The sequence below is a fragment of the Sus scrofa genome, chromosome 13, assembly GCF_054392235.1.
Source record: "Sus scrofa isolate SSC_HxYL_T2T_F1_AM1 chromosome 13, Sscrofa_HxYL_maternal_Yorkshire_Landrace_v2.0, whole genome shotgun sequence".
NCBI lineage: Eukaryota > Metazoa > Chordata > Mammalia > Artiodactyla > Suidae > Sus > Sus scrofa.
In genome coordinates, this window is record NC_139395.1 from 84,273,920 (window position 1) to 84,291,305 (window position 17,386).

Genomic DNA, 17,386 nt, shown 5'->3' on the forward strand with positions numbered 1-17,386 from the left:
GGAAATCCAAAGTCAAGAGGAGAGACAAAAAGACATTAGAGGAACCTGAAGTCTCTGGCACCCACAGGTATAGCAAATATTAAACAGCTCAACTACTAGCCATATTAACATAAATCCTCATAACAGAGGCTTATTTACCTCAATTCCTTTTACCTAATGCATCCAATATTGTCTGACCTTTAACAAAAAAATTACAGGGCATTCCAAAAGATAAGAAGAACAATCTGAAAAGACAAAAGAAGCATCAGAACCAGACTAGGTTGGGAAAGAGGAGGGAAGTGGGCAGGGCACAACCATTTAAAGAATGACACAACCATTAGAACAGAATCCAAAAAAAATTGGTTAGGACTTTCTAGGCCCAAGACGGTGGAAGGTTCCACTTCCAGGGGACCCCCGATTCTCATTATACGCTCACTGTAATACATTAGCATCTAAGCGACATGCCCACAGGGTGTTGTGACATTTCCAAGGCCAACCATAAAAGGCCAAAAAGTGGGCAGTGGCCTAATTCCTGGAAATCCCTGACCCTTCCCTGAAATAGGTGGGATAATACTCTCCCACACTGGCCTACGAAACTACCCAGCCCATAAAAACTCACTATTCCGTATTTCAGGGCTGCTATCTCGCCTTCTGAGATAGACCACATTCTGTCTATAAAATTTGCATCTCCCAGGACTCTCGCCTTCTGAGACGGCCCACACTCTCTCTCTCTCTCTCAATAAATCTACTTCTTACCCACCACTCTGCCTCTCACTGAATACCTTCTGCATTGAGACATAAAGACCTGAATTTCAGTAAATCCTGAGACCAGGTGTGTGGTTTTAATTAAAAGACAGGGGGTTCTTGGGATGGAAATGCTGTAAAATTTGGTCGTGATGACTGTTGTACACCTATAAATGTGATAAAATTCATTAAGTAATTAAAAAAAATGAATAAGTACAAAAAACAAACAAACAAACACAGGGGGTTCAAATCCCAATCTGGGTTTTGGCTGGGTTCCGAGTCCCAGCCTGTGGATTCAAGTCCCAATCTGAGTTGTGTGGTTTCAGAACTGTCAGATAAGGAATTTAAAATAAACAATGATTATTATTTTAAGACCTCTGAAGGAAAAAATACACAACAGGCAGGAACAAATGAGAAATGTAAGCAGAGGCAGAAATTCTCAGGAAGGAGGAAGTGCTAGAAATCAAAAATGTGGAGTTCCTGCCATGGCATAGTGGATTACGAATCTGACTGCAGTGGCTCAGGTCACTGCAGAGGTGAGGGTTCCATCCCTGGGCCAGTGCAATGGGTTAAAGGATCCAGCATTGCCACAGCTGTGGCACAAGTCAGCAGCTGCAGCTCAGATTCAATCCCCGGCTTGGGAACTTCCACAGGCCATGGGTGTAGTCATAAAAAAACAAACACACACGTGACAGAAATGAAGAATGCCTTGATGGATTCATAAGTACAAATACAAATTTGCTTTTTTGGGAAACAAAACAAATACAAAGAGCAAAACCCAGAACAGAATATCCAAGAACTATGGTACAATTGTAAGAGATAACATATGTATAACTGGAACACCAGAAGGAGAATGAGGACGAAATATGTGAACTAATAATGGCTGAGAACTTTCCAAAATTAATGACATATACCAAACCACAGAAAACAGCAAGTGGAACAAATACTCAAAAATTACATCTAGGAGTTCCAATTGTGGGCTCAGTGGTAACGAACCCGAGTAGTACCCATGAAGATGTGGGTTCGATTCCTGGCCTCACTAAGTTGGTTAAGGATCTGGCACTGCCATGAGCTGCAGTGTAGGCCACACGCTGCAGCTCTGATTTGACCTCCAGCCTGGCCAACTTCCATATGCCACGGGTACGGCCCTAAAAAGACAAAAACAAAACAACAACAACAATACATCTAGGTATATCTTATTTATAAGGCCAAATACAAAGATAAGAAGCTTAACACTCTCTGTTGAAAACGAAGGAAGAGTTCCCATCGTGGCTCAGCGGAAATGCACCTGACCAGTATCCATGAGGATGTGGGTTTGATACCTGGCCTTGATCAATGGATTAAGAACCCGGCATTTCTGTGAGCTGTGGTGTAGGTCGCAGACGTGGCTTGGATCCTGCGTTGCTGTGGTTGTGGCATAGGCCGGCAGCTGCAGCTCTGATTCAACCCCTAGCCTGGGAACCTCCATATGCCACGGGTGTGCACCTCCCCCACCAAAAAAGTGCTCCATTCTTCCCCTACCTCCTCACTTTGAACGCAATGCAGTCAGGGCACTGAATTAACTGAAAAAAAGAAAGAAAGCGAAAATAAAGAGATTTCTTTCTCATTCCCCCTTTCTGTTAGAAGTGGGAGGGAAAGCCACCTCACCTATACTGAAAAAAAAATTAACATTTAGAGCTGATTCCTTTCTTTTATTTGGGGGGGGGTGCTTTTTGCCATTTCTAGGGCCACCCCCGTGGCATATGGAGGTTCCCAAGCTAGGGGTCTAATCAGAGCTGTAGCCGCCGGCCTATACCAGAGCCACAGCAATGCAGGATCCGAGCCATGTCTGCAACCTACACCATAGCTCACGGCAACGCCGGATCCTTAACCCACTGAGCAAGGCCAGGGATTGAACCTACAACCTCATGGTTCCTAGTTGCATTTGTTAACCACTGAGCCAAGATGGGAACTCCTAGAGCTGATTTCTTTTTAGAAACCATGCAAGACAAAAGATAGAGCAAAATATTTCAAATGTTGTTTCAATAAACCATCAAACTTGAATTCTATATTTTACAAAAGTATCCTTCAAAAGTGAAGGAGAGTCCATCAGTAGATGAAATGGATCAACAAATTATGGTATATACATAAACGTAATATTACACAGTCATGAAAAAGAATGGCATACTGATGCATGCAATAACACGGATAAATAAACATTATGTTAAGTAAAAGAAGCCTGACACAAAAGGTCACATGTCATATATGACTCCATTCTTAAGAAATAAACAGAACTGAGAAACTGAGACAGAATGTAGATAGCTACTAAGGGCTATGGGGAAGTAGGAACTAGGGAGAAACTGCACAATGGTAAAGGGTTTCACTTTGGACTGACGGAAATATTTTGGAACTAGAGAGAGTTAGTGGTTGCCTAACATTGTGAACTTATTAAATACCACAGAACCGTTCACTTTTTTATGTAAAAATTTTTTTTTGGCCACTGCAGTAGCTTGGTGTGGGATCTCAGTTCCAGACCAGGGCTGGAATCTGAGCCACAGCAGTAAAAATGCTGAATCCTAACCACTAGCCCACCAGGGAACTCCCTGAACTGTTCACTTTTAAATGGTTAATTTTATGTCATATGCATTTCAAGAAAAATCACTTTTAGAAACATGACAAACAAGTCAAGGTGGAATAAAGATTTTCTCAGACAAATACTTAGGAAATTCATCACTAGCAGACATGCCCTGTAAAATGTGTACAAGGTTTTCTTTAGGTAGATGGTAAATGATACAAGTCAGAAACTTGAATCTACATAAAGAATGGAAGAATACCAAAGAAGGAATAAGCAAAGGTGAAATTAAATCTTATTTAACAGTTAAAACTAAGTAATAACAGTAACAAGGTACTTGGTAATTACAGCAATGTATGTGGATAAGCAAAATCACAGCAATATCACAAGGGATGGGAGAGAGCGACTGGGGACACTCTGTGCTAAGGTTCCCATTATATGTGAAACAGAGTACCATCAGCTGAGGATGGATCTAGATTAAAATGTATACCGTACGTGGCTCAGTGGTTAACGAACCCGACTAGCATCCATGAGGACGTGGGTTCGATCATTGGCCTCACTCAGTGGGTTAAGGATCTGGTGTTGCTGTGGCTGTGTCGTAGGCCGGCAGCTATAGCTCCGATTAGACCCCTAGCTTGGGAACCTCCATATGCCGCTGGAGCGGCCCTAAAAAGACAAAAAAAAAAAAAAAAGAGAGAGAGATAAAATGTATACTGTAAACTCTAGGGCAACAACTAAAAACATTTGTAAAGAAGTATATTTGATACACTAAGAAAAGAGATAAAAAGGATCATATAAGTTGCTCAGTCAAAACTAGAAAATGCAGGAGTTCCCACTGGTTGAAAAGTAAATGAGGTAGCGGTACAGGAAAGGATGGAGAAAAGAGTACTTTCTTATAATTTTGTTTATTTGATTTTTTTTTTTTTTTGCAATTTTTTTTTTTTGCAATTTTTTTTTTTTTTTTTTTGTCTTTTGTTGTTGTTGCTGCTATTTCTTGGGCCACTCCCGCGGCATATGGAGGTTCCCAGGCCAGGGGTTGAATCGGAGCTGTAGCCGCCAGCCTACGCCAGAGCCTCAGCAACGCAGGATCCGAGCCGCGTCTGCAACCTACACCACAGCTCATGGCAACGCCAGATCGTTAACCCACTGAGCAAGGGCAGGGACCGAACCCGCAACCTCATGGTTCCTAGTCGGATTCGTTAACCACTGCGCCACGACGGGAACTCCTGTTTATTTGATTTTTAAAAATTTTTTAAATTCGTTTTTGGGTTTTGTTTTGTTTTTTTTTTTTTTTTTAGTTTTATCTGTAATTTTTGACCACGTCTGTGGCATGCATAAGTTCCTGGGCTAGGGACTGAACTTACACCGGAGTAGTGACCTGAGCCACAGTAGGGACAACCCTGAATCCTTAACCTGATGATCCACCAAGGAATAAAAAACAAACAAACAAAAAAAACCCAGAATATTTTTGTTATATATAATTATATATGAACAGAAATGCAAATTACGGAGTTCCTGCTGTGGCACAGCAGAAAAAAATCTGACTAGTATCCATAAGGATGTGGGTTTGATCCCTGGCCTCGCTCAGTGGGTTGAGGATGCAGCACTGCCGTAAACTGTGGTGTGGGTCACAGACATGGCTCCAATCCTGTGTTGCTGTGGCTGTGGTGTAGGCCAGCAGCTATAGCTCTGATTCGACCCCTAGCCTGGGAACTTCCATATGCCATGGGTTTGGCCCTAAAAAGCAAAAACAACAACAAAAAGAAATGTAAAATATACGTAATGAGGTATCACTTCACTTAGCAAATGGAAAAAAGATTAAAAGTGTGTGTGTGCATGTATTTTTTAATATAGTAAAAATAAATATATAGCTGAGTGTGTGGGGAAAGGGTCACTCTCACACCAGGCTAGTGGGTGTATAAACTGGCAGAACCCCTTTAGAAGGCAGTGTGGCAACTACTGTCAAAATTACACACATCACACCTTTTTTTTCTCAGCAATACTACTTTGAGCAAATGAGTCTAAAGAAATACTCACGTGTCAAAATTAAGCAGGCAAAAGGTTATTTATGGCAGCATTTACAAAATGGGATGTCAAACTGCCACTCAAGAGAAAGAGGCAGCTCTTTCTGTACCACTGGGAACCATCCCAAACAAGAGTAAGTGCAGAACAGCGTGGGCAGAATGCAGACAGGTATGTAAAAATACGCAGAACTGTTTCCATGTGTGCTTGCAGGTGCAGATGCAGAGCCTATCTCTGAAGAATAAATAAGCAGTATGGTAACAGTGGTTACTCTTGGGAGAGGCATGGGTGATGGCAAAGAGGAGGGAGGGGGACTTGTCTTTTACTCTGTCTCGTGTGACTTTGTTACGGTGTGCACCTATTACCCATTCAACACGTACAAACAACTTCTAGGAATATCAGAGTGAGAAAGGAAACACCAGATGTTTGTGGATGGATTAAGGACAGAGAACAGGTACTGGCAGCTCAGAGGAGGATGTGCAGGAATAAAGAGCTGGAGAAGACAGAAGTAGGGAAGTGGGTGCTACAAGAGCCCAAGATGCACCCCCCAGGGACTGTAATAAAGATGTCAAACTTTTAAAAAACATATAAACAGCAGAAGTCTTTACTAGTAACATGTGAAATCTCAAAATATAAAGTAGATTTAAAAAAGCATTTTATCATATACACATATTTTCAAGCTCAAATGTAAACATTTCCTTCAGTCAAACAATGAATACAATTATGCTCTTTTGAACGTGAAATGGGGACTATGAAGGAGCATCTCAGGGAAACCTTAAAAAATCCACAGAGGTAGCAAAAGAAGCTTCAAGTCAAGATCTGCCCCAAACAGAATGCACGTGGCAATGTAACACCAGTGACCGCCAGCATGTCAAATTTGGTATATGACATGTTCAAGTGTGTTTTCTTTTAATCTATCTCAACTGCTTTGAAAGCTGGATTAAAAAATGAAATTTGAACATAATGTCTGTACAGTGTAGGTAGCAATAAAGAACACTGTTTGAAAACTACCAGCCTAGAAAGAATGCATATGATAAAAACCCATGAAATTTACTGAGAAGCTGGACTTTGTGATTGGATGGCTAATTATGACTCCTTTCATCTCTTCCATCTCCTCACAGTTTCTGCCCCAGACCTCTGTACCTAAAAAAACAGCAGCTCTCAACCCCAGTCACAAGGCCACCTCCCCCACTCTGAGAACTGCCATCCTTCCCATATGGCCACAAAGCCCTTCTGTATTGATTAGGATGACATAATGCTGATGGACACAAGTCTATATATCAGATCAGCTCTCTGTTGGTTTGCATAACTAGATATGTTGGTCTTGTGTTGCCCAGCAACTTAAAATTTGCTATCATTATTAAAAACAATAAAAATACATTCTGGAATGTGAGAAAATAGCTATAAAAGACACACTTGGGAAAACTATATTTTAGAATATGGACTACAGATTTTGATAATGGCATCTTCAATATTAAATTTCCTCATTTTGATAACTGTACTGTGATTATGTAAGGGAACATCATTTTTCTTAGAAAATATATACTGAAGTATCCAGGGCAGAGGCGTGATGTCTCCACACTATTCTCAAATGATTCAGAAAAAATAAACATAACAAACATTCAGAATGCTACAGCAAACAAGTAGTGAATCTCTATAAAGGGTACAGAGGATTCCCATATATTGTTTTTTCTAAGTTTGAGTTTATATGAAAATAACACATTAAGAAATTATAACATAGGAGTTCCCGTTGTGGCTTAGTGGGTTAAGAACCCAACATAGTGTCTGTGAGGATACAGGTTCAATCTCTGGTCTTGCTCAGTGGGTTAAGGATCCAGCATTGCCACAAGCTGCAGCAAAGGTCAGCAGCTACAGCTCCAATACAACCCCTAGCCTGGGAACTTCACATGCTGCAGGTGCAGCCATAAAAAGAAAAAAGTATATAATAAATAAAAATAAATTTAAAATTATAACACAGATTTTAACATTTATTGATATCTACTTTCAATAGGTTCACAGGCATTATTATCTCTTAATCCTTTTATAAGCCTATAAAATAGATACTATTACTGTTGTCACTTTATAGTTATAGATGTTATGGAAACTTTCCCAGGGTCACACAGCTGAGTGGAAACAAGATTTCACCCTAAAGACTATTCCATTCAGAGTCAAAAGCTCCTACATGTTGCACAGCCTGTCACCACTAATGAATAATTTTCCCCTCACAACCTTATCACAGAAGCCACTATTTGGGTTTAAAGCACTGTTATTCATTAAAACATCAGCAAATGTATTCTCTTCCCAGGCATTAGTGAATTAGAGATCCATCACTGAAGCCACGGCTAGAAATGAAAACTTCTCTGAAGCCATCAGCACCATCATCAAGAACCCAGAAACCATCCTATAATCATAATTTCCTTTAAAAAAACAAAAAACAAAAACCCAAACCTTAAAATACAGTCAGTTCAGGTGCACCAACTTTACTGACAGTTCACAATGAAAATATTTTACACAATATTTACTATATATAAAAGTGTTACCATTCCTAGAGAAACTAAAAGCTCCACATCAAAGATCTATTCTATTCTACAAGCCTTCTGCTCAATCAGTCTTACTGCATTCTAGTCAGGACAGCGGCTCGGTATCAGGTTCTCATCTGTTCTCTGATGGCTTTGAAACCATGATCTAACAGCCATGGTTAAATGTACAAAGTTAGTTCCTTTCCCAGAGTTGGGAGAGCTATGGAGGTGTTAGGATCCTGATCCACTTCCAAGTCATAATCAAGAAATAAGAATAAAATAAAAGAGAAAAAATAATTTAACTAGACAAAGTTTCTAATTCTGAGGAATAGTAAAACCTCATTAATATTGGACCCATTATTTCTGAATTTCCAAACATTTGGATATGCGTTTCCCATTTGGTCTGAAGTTTAAAAAATGACAAGCATACAAACTTCTGTACTTATGATAAACAATTACGAAATACAGACATAATGGAAATGTTATTTTTAACAACTCATTTCTTTTATTAATTAAAACTTTTCTATGCTTAGCTGGTAATAAATACTCCATAAAAATCATTTTAAGAGTGGGCAACACTATAGAAATTTAATTATTATAGCATACTATTCACTTATACTGAGCTTGAAATAAACTGTAAATGAAAGCAATCCTTTTACTTATTCACTCAAATACCTGTCTACCTGGTATTCTCTTAAAATAGTTACATAGTGTTTTTTCTGCTGTCCATTTCTCCTCATGTTTTTCTGGTTTGGCCTTTTCATTTGGCTTTATAAATCTTTAATCTATGTGTGTCATCAATAATCTTCCCTTCTTCCTACTTGTTGACCACGACTTCAATACATATACCTTCTCTTTGTTCAATGGGCCAAAGGCAGGTTCAAAGCCCTGGGGAAGACTCAACTTCCCACAAGTGAATATCAATTAGTTAATAATAACAGTAATACTAGTAAATAGCAGTTACTATAATCAGTACATATTGAACAGTATTATGTGTCAAGCATAATTCCAAGCACTTCACAGGCAATATCCATTGATTCTTGACAATAACCTTATGAAAGAAGTACTACTACAATGTACATTTTCTAAATGAAAGAAGTGAGGCAATGAAAAGTTAATTTTCCAAGGACAAAAAAGCTATAAAGTGGGGCGTGGATTTGACTTCAAGTGGGGGCCCATACTCTTAACTACTAGGACATACTGCCTCTCTATTTGGAAGAACGTAACTTCATTCCAATAGTTTGAAGTGACAGTTTAGACTTTTACATTAAAAGTAAATAAGTTAGCTCAGAACACGTCAGCGTTCTCTTCTTTTATGTTTTAAAGAATAACCAAGGTGATATGTACTCGATGCCCAAGAAGCAGAGCTCCTTAGTGAAACCCTTAGGCGGGTTTGGTTTTGGAGAGTATATAGGTGAGGCAGGGCTGCCCTTGGGCAGTGGCTGAAACCAAGTGGGACTAGTGCAGGTACCTGAATGCGCTGAGGTGAGGCTACCGCAGAGTCTGTGGAGATTATCTGGATGCGCGGGGAGGGGCTGGTCATCCCTGGAGATTCCGGCCGAGAAGTCTGTGTACGTGGTACCTGTGGGCGAGAAGTGGCCTGGATCACAAGGGAGCTCAGAAAGATGTTCAGTAATGGCCTGAGGAATGTGTCTCTTGCTTTCACTGTGGCTTTGAGTGATGAATTTGTGTGGTTTGGGATGACAAAGGAATCAATGAGATACTGCCAGAGGATGATCCTAAGAAACAGCAAAATAGCTGTTTCTAACATAGAAAATGCAAGGAAAAATGAAAGGCATTTTTAGGTCTGCTCTGCTCTGCACAACATCAATAAAATAAAAAGCTACAGTAACTTTTTAGAGACAATCTTTGAACTTTTTCACTATCTCCAAAGCCAGCTGTAAAGTATTCCTTTAAAATGACAGTTTCCAGAAGAAAGTCTTTCATAATGCTGTAAAGGATGGCAAACAGAACCAGAATTACAATGGAAACTATTGGGACTAGTACTTATAAAAGAGTCTAGCAACCTCCCATCCCCACTGGGATGAAACTGGAAAAGGTTCATCAGTGACACAAGGTCAATACCCACCAACGTCAAGGTTCAAGGTTATGAATGGTCACCTGAGCACCTGAAGTGAGAAGATATCATTCTTCCTGGGATAAAAGTATATCATAAACCAAAGCTTTTCAAACTTCCAAAAAAAGAGGAAAGGAAGCAACATTTTTCAGTTCATTCTATGAGGTCAGTATTATCTGATACCAAAACCAGAGAGACATCACAAAAAAAACTACAGGCCAATATTCCTTATGAATGTAGATGAAACAACTCTCAACAGAACACCAGAAAAATCAATCCAGAAGTATATAAAGAGTTATACACTATGATTAAGTGGGATTTGTCCCGGGAAGACAAGGTTGTTTCAACATATGAATCAAACACCATATTAAATTAACATCATATTAAAAGAACATATTAAAAGAACAGAGGACAAAAGCCATACGATCATCTCAATCAACATAGGAAGCATCTGACAAAATTCAACACTCTTTCATGATAAAAACACAACAAACTAAGAACAGATAAAGAGTATCTATAACATACAGCTAATATAATACTTAATGATGGAAGACTTTAACTTTCTCCCTAAGATCAGAAACAAGAGAAAGAAGAGTGCTTTCACCTTGTCTACCTCTCATCATACTGGAAGTTCTAGGCAGGGAAATTAGGAAAGAAAAAGAAAACAAAGCAGTTAGATTTGGAAAGGAAGAAGGAAAACTATTTGCAGATGATACAATCTTGTACAAAGAAAATCCTAAAGAATCCAGAGAAAAACCATTAGCGCTAGTAAATGAGCTACAAGGTTGCAGAAGGCAAGATCAACATATAAAAACCAGTCTTCTTTCTATATGTTAGCAAAGAGCAATCAGAAAATAAAATTAAGGAAATGACCCCACTGACCATAGCATCAAATACAAGAAACTACCTAAGAATAAATTTAACGAAAGAAGTGTAGTATTTGTACACTGAAAACTGTACATTGTAAGACCTAAATAAATCTTTATTCTATGAGTATTCATGAATCAGAAGATTTAATATTGTTAAAATGTCAATTCTACCCAAATTGATCAACAGATTCAATAAAGTTGTTATCAAAATCCCAACTGCCTATTTTTCATAAATTTACTAGCTCATCCTAAAATTCATGGAAATGCAAGGGACCCAGAAGAGTCAAGACAATCTTGAAAAAGAACAAAGTTGGAGAACTCGCACTTCCTGGTTTCAAAATTATTATAAAGATAGAGTAAGGAGCTCCCTTCATGGCTCAGCGGTTAATGAACCCAACTAGGATCCATGAAGATGTGGGTTCAATCCCTGGCTTTGCTTAGTGGGTTAAAGATCTGGCATTATTGTGAGCTGTGGTATGTTGCAGACATGGCTCAGATCCTGTGTTGCTGGGGCTGTGGCATAGGCCATTAGCTGCAGTAGATTCGACCCCTAGCCTGGAAACCTCCACAAGCAGCGGGTGTGGCCCTAAAATGCAAAAAAAAAAAAAGAAAAGAAAAAAAGGGTAATCAGGAGTTCCTGCTGTGGCACAGTGGAAACGAATCTGACTAGTATCCATGAGATGCAGGTTCAATCCCTGGCCTTGCTCAGTAGGCTGGGGATCCAGTATTGCCATGACCTGTGGTGTAGGTTGCAGACATGGCTCAGATCCTGCATTGCTGTGGCTGGCAGCTATAGCTCCAATTCAACCCCTAGCCTGGGAACGTCCATATACCATGGGTTCGGCCCTAAAAAGAAGCAAAAAAAAAAAAAAAAAAAAAAAGATACAATAATCGAAAGAGTGTGGCAATAGCACAAAAACAGACACACAGACCAATAAAACAGAACAAGGAGCCCAGAAATAACCCCTCACATATACGGTTAGGTGATTTTCAACAAAACTGCCATGACAATTCAATGAGGAGAGAATAACACGTTCAACAAGTGGTGGTAACATAAAATAATGACACTGGACCCCTACCTCATGCTTTATGGAAAATAATCAACTTGAGAGAATTCTGGGAAGAAGCACCAGGAATATCTCCCTACCTAAATCACAATTGCACTGGTGGAATCTGTCTGATACAATTATTTTGGAACTCTGGAGACTATTGGAGGCTTGCAATTTCTAGGGGAAGCCATGGACAATAAATCACACTTAATTTTCGTCAACTTCAGCTCCTAATAGAGTAGCAGCTACCCACCCCCCAACCTTTACCCTAAAGCAGGCAGCTATGGACATGTTCCAGAAGCATCTTACACATAGCTTGTGGGAGTAAGGGTGGGCAAAAAGGGCCCTTGTCCTCTAAATACTGAGGATCTGTAGTTCAATTGCTGACTGCTTCCTCTGATCCCAGATGTGCGGACAAAGAGTAGCATCCATGGTTATCGTACTTCCCCCTACTGTTACAAGTTCCTCCATCTCTGGCTGAACTGATTTCCAAGGGACTTAAAGGACCGGATCATTTCTCCCTTCTCCCTATTTCTTTTCCCTCTTCTGAGAACCAGACATAAAAAACAAGGAAATATAAAAACAACTGCATATATAGGGAAAATTAGAAAGTGACTATACATGCTTCAGGGAAAGACAAATGTTTAAAAATGACTCTAGACGACCTTAAGTTTACATGTCACGAAGCTCCTTGGCACAGAAACAGCTTTTAATGCCACCATCAACACAGTAACAAAAACCCCCAGCAAATAACTAGAAAGGAAGAGAATCTGATTTCCAGTTACCACATTGTTAGATTCAAAAGTCCAGTTTTCAACAATAAAATCACAAAGCATACAAAGGAATAAGAAAGTATGGTCCCACTCAAAGGAAAAAAACAAAAAACCTGCCCCCCTGAAATCATCCCTGAAAAAGCTCTCATGTCAAAGCTACCTTAAAACAACTGTTTAAAAGATACTCAAAGAACTAAAGGACAAGATGTGGGAATGACAGAAAATAATAATGAACAAAATAGAAATGCCAATAGAGAAAAAAACTAAAAGAAACAAACAAACAAAAACTTGAAGAAGAAAATACAATAACTGAAATGAAAAATTCATTAGACGGATTCAAAGGAAAAAAAAATTTTTTTTTTCAAAATGGCTGTACCTGCAACATAAGGAAGTTCCTGGGCAGGCCTATGCCACAGCCACAGCAAAACTGGATCCAGACTGCATTTGCAACCTATGCTGCAGCTAGCAGCAATACTGGATCCTTAACCCACTGAGTGAGGCCAGGGATCGATCTTGCAGCTTCACAGAGACTGCGTCAGGTTGTTAACCCACTGAGCCGCAATGGAACTTGACCAAAGGAAAATATAAACAAGCAGAAGAATCAGTAAACTTGATGGGAATTAGTCTGAGGAAGAGAAAGAAATTAGATGGAAAAAAGTGACCAGGGTATGAGGGGTCTGCAGGACACCAACAAGCAGACCATTGTGGGGTCTGGGGGAAGAGACAGGGGTGGGTGGGCAGAGAATACTGGAAAAAATAATGGCTGAAAACTTTTCAAATTTGATCAAATACATGAACATAAACATCTAAGAAGTCACCAAACTCCAAGTAAGAGAAACTCAATACATATATGATCAAACTTTCAAAAGACAAGGAGGGACTTCCTGTCGTGGCGCAGCAGAAATGAATCCAACTAGGAACTATGAGGTTGTGAGTTCAATCTTTGGCCTTGCTTAGTGAGTTAAGGATCCGGTGTTGCTGTGGCTGTGGTGTAGGCTGGCAGCTGCAGCTCCGATTGGACCCCTGGCCTGGGAACCTACATATGCTGCAAGTGCGGACCTAAAAAAGACAAAAGACCAAAAAAAAAAAAAGAAAAAAAAAAAAGACAAGGACAAAGAGAAAATCTTGTAACCACTAAGAGAAAAGCAAATTATCATATACAAAGGACCCTCAATTAGATCATATGCAGATTTCTCATTAGAAACTTTGGAGGCCAAAAGGCTAATATAATTAAAGTGCTCAAAGAAATGGCAAAATTGTCCTTTAAAAGTAAGGGAGAATACATGGAGTTCCCATCATGGCTCAGTAGTTAGCGAATCCGACTAGGAACCATGAGGTTGCGGGTATGATCCCTGGCCTTGCTCAGTGGGTTAAGGATCCGGCATTGCCATGAGTTGTGGTGTGGGTCACAGACGCGGCTCGGATCTGGTGTTGCTGTGGCTCTGGCGTAGGCCGGTGGCTACAGCTCTGATTCAACCCCTAGCCTGGGAATTGCCATATGCCATGGGAGCGGACCAAGAAATGGCAAAAAGACCCCAAAAAAAAAAAAAGGGAGAATACAGAAAAGAAAATCATGGACTTGGAGAATAGACTTGTGGTTGCCAAGGGGGAGGGGGAGGGAGTGGGGTGGATTGGGGAGCTTGGGGTTTATAGATACAAACTATTGCCTTTGGAATGGATTAGCAATGAGATCCTGCTGTGTAGCACTGGGAATTATGTTTAGTCACTTATGATGGAGCATGATAATGTGAGAAAATAGAATGTGTACATGTATGTGTAACTGGGTCACCATGCTGTACAGTAGGAAAAAAATTGTATTGGGGAAATAAATATTAAAAAAAAGTAAGGGAGATTAAAATACAAAAGGAAAAAGTTAAAAGAAGGAGAGTATTCTAAAGGCAGAGAAAAACAAAGAGTTAATTACAAGGGAATCCCCGTAAGGCTACGATTTCTCTCTAAAAAAAAAAAACCACTGTGGGCTAGAAGGGAGTGGGAAGATACATTCAAAATCCTGAAAAGGAAGGAGAAAACTGTAACCTAAATACTCTAACCAGAAAGATTATCATTCAGAATAAAAGGAAATATCAAAAAAAAAAAGACAGAATAAAAGGAAAGATAATTTCTCAGATAAGCAAAACCTAAAAGAATATAACAACACTAAACCTATCCCAAAATGAAAGACATTTGAAAGATCTTCTCTAAATAGAAAAACACATTACACAAATTAAAAAATAAAAAATAATTTGTGCGTGTATGTGTGAAAGCAATGATAACTACAATGAACAGCAAAAGGATCATCATGAAGATGTAAAAGAGGGCATCAAAATCATAAAATGTGGGAGAGGGAAGTACAAAAAGGTAGATTATTTTTTTAGAATGTGTTTGAGTCTATAATGACTACCAGTCTAAAGCAAGTAGACACAGTAATGGGTTAACATACTTGAAAAATAGGGTAACCACAAATCAAAAACATGCATTACACATTCTTTCCAAGACCACATGGAATTTCTCTAGGATAGACCACATACTAGATAAAAAGCAAGCCTCAACAAATTTAAGAGGATAGAAATTATTTCAAGCATCTTTTCTGACCACGATGGCATGAAAACAATAAATCAACCAAAAAAGAGAAAGAAAAAAAAAAGATTACATGGAGACTAAACAACATGCTAAAAAACCCAAGAGGTCAATGATGAAATCAAAGAAGAAATAAAAAAATACCTGGAGACAAATAACAATGAAAACACAACTATACAAAATCTATGGGATGCAACAAAAGCAGTTCACAGCAATAAAGGCCTTATTCAAAAAAAGAAAAATCTCTATGAAGCAACCTAACTTACCAACTGAAAGAATTAGAAAAAGAACTAAAGTCAGCAGACTAACAAGCTGTTGGGTTAAACCTAAAGTCAGCAGAAGTAAGGCAATAATAAAGACCAGAGAAGAAATAAATAAAATAGAGATTAAAAAAAAAAATCAGTTAAAACCAAGAGCTGGTCCTTTGAAAGGGTATACAAAATCAAGAAGCCTCTGTCCAGGCTTGCCAAAAAAAAAAAAAAAAAAAAAAAAAAGATAGAGGACCCAAATAAGCAAGATAAGAAATTAAAGAAGAGAAATAATAACCAATACCATGGAAATACAAATTTGACCAGGAAGAAAGTGACACCTTTCTAGAAACATAGAGTCCACCAACACTGAATGAAGAAGAAATGGATAACTTGAACAGACCAATCACTAGATGTGAAATAGAATTTGGAATTAAAAACAAAAACAAAAACAGAGAGTTCCCACTGTGGCTCAGTGGTAACCATAAGGACACGGGTTTGATCCCTGGCCTCTCTCAGTGGCTTAAGGATCTGGCATTGCTGGGAGTTGTGGCTCAGATCCTTTGTTGCTGTGGCTGTGGATCTTCTGTATGCCGGAGTTGCGGCCCTTAAAAAAAAAAAAAAAAAAAAAAACTCTCTGCAAACTAAAATCCAGGACCAGAGAGCTTCATTGGGGAATTCTACCAAGTATACAAAGAAGAACTTACATGGATCCTCGGCAAACTCTTGCAAAAAAGCTGAAGAAAACACCCAGTCATTCTATGACATCACTATTATCCTGATACCAAAACCAGAAAAAGATACTTCCAAAAAAGAAAATTTTAAGCCAATATATTTGATGAATATAGAGGTAAAAATTCTCAACAAAATATTAGCAAACCAAATCCAACAACACATTAAAAAATTATACAGATGATCAAGCTGTATTCATCCCAGGATGGTTCAACATAAGCAAGTCAATCAATGTAATATACCACAATGACAAAAGACAAAAATTACATGAACATCTCAAAAGATGCAAAGCATGACAAAAGCTCTTACTAAAGTGAGTATAAAGGGAATATACATATCTGAACATAACAAAAGCTATTTATGACAAACCCACAGCCAACATAACACCCACATGTAAAAAGCTGAAAGCCGTCCAGCTAAAACTGGGAACAAGACAAGGACACACGATTTCTATTCAACATAGTATTGGAAGTCCTAGCCACAGCAGTCAGATTAGAGAAAGAAATACTGATATCCAAACTGGAAGAGAGCAGTAAAATTGTCATTATATGCAGATGATATGGTACTCTATATACAAAACCCTAAAGACTACACACAAAAACTACTAGACCTGATAAATTCAGCAAGATTGAAGGACACAAGATTAACACATAGAAATTGGTAGCATTTCTTTATACTAACAATGAATATCAGAAAGGGAAAGGAAAAAAAAATCCCTTTAAAAATTGCATCAAAAAATACAGTAAAATAAAATACTTAGGAATAAACCTGACCAAGGATGTAAAAGACCATGAAGATGCAGGTTCAATCCTTGGCCTTGCTTGGTGGGTTAAAGGAACAGGCGTTGCTGTGAGCTGTGGCGTAGGTCGCAGATGTGGCTCAGATCCAGCGTTGCTGTGGCTATGGTGTAGGCTGGTGGCTACAGCTCCAATTAGATCCCTAGCCTGGGAACTTTCATATGCCTCAGGTGTGGCCCTAAAAAAATTAAAAAAAAAAATAATAAAAGAACTAAAATAGAGTAAACATATGATCAAGCAACCCCACTCCTGGGCATATATCTGGACAAAACAATAATTTGAAGAGATACACGCAGACCAATGTTCATAGCAGCACATCTATAATAGCAATAGGACATGGAAGCAACCTAAATGCTCATCAACAAATGAGAGGATAAAGATGCCATGCACATGCATGTGCACATACACGATGAAATACTACTCAGCTATAAAAAAACAAGGTCCTACTG

At 38.9% G+C, this 17,386-nt stretch overlaps 1 protein-coding gene across 9 annotated transcripts in view; it reads right to left on the reverse strand.

Moving 5' to 3' along the window:
* The window catches only part of NR2C2 (nuclear receptor subfamily 2 group C member 2), a 112,877-nt gene that overhangs the window by 35,288 nt on the left and 60,203 nt on the right, over positions 1-17,386 (reverse strand). For 8 of the 9 annotated variants that reach the window (XR_014823858.1, XR_014823857.1, XM_084989532.1 and 5 more), the window contains one exon: positions 9,287-9,397. The exons of the other annotated variant lie outside the window; for it this stretch is intronic. Coding sequence is in view for 5 of the 8 variants with exons in the window: in XM_005669805.4 (XP_005669862.1) it covers positions 9,287-9,397 (111 nt within the window). In the remaining 3 variants the exon portion in view is untranslated. The remainder of the gene's footprint in view (positions 1-9,286; positions 9,398-17,386) is intronic. 9 annotated transcript variants of the gene reach the window in all.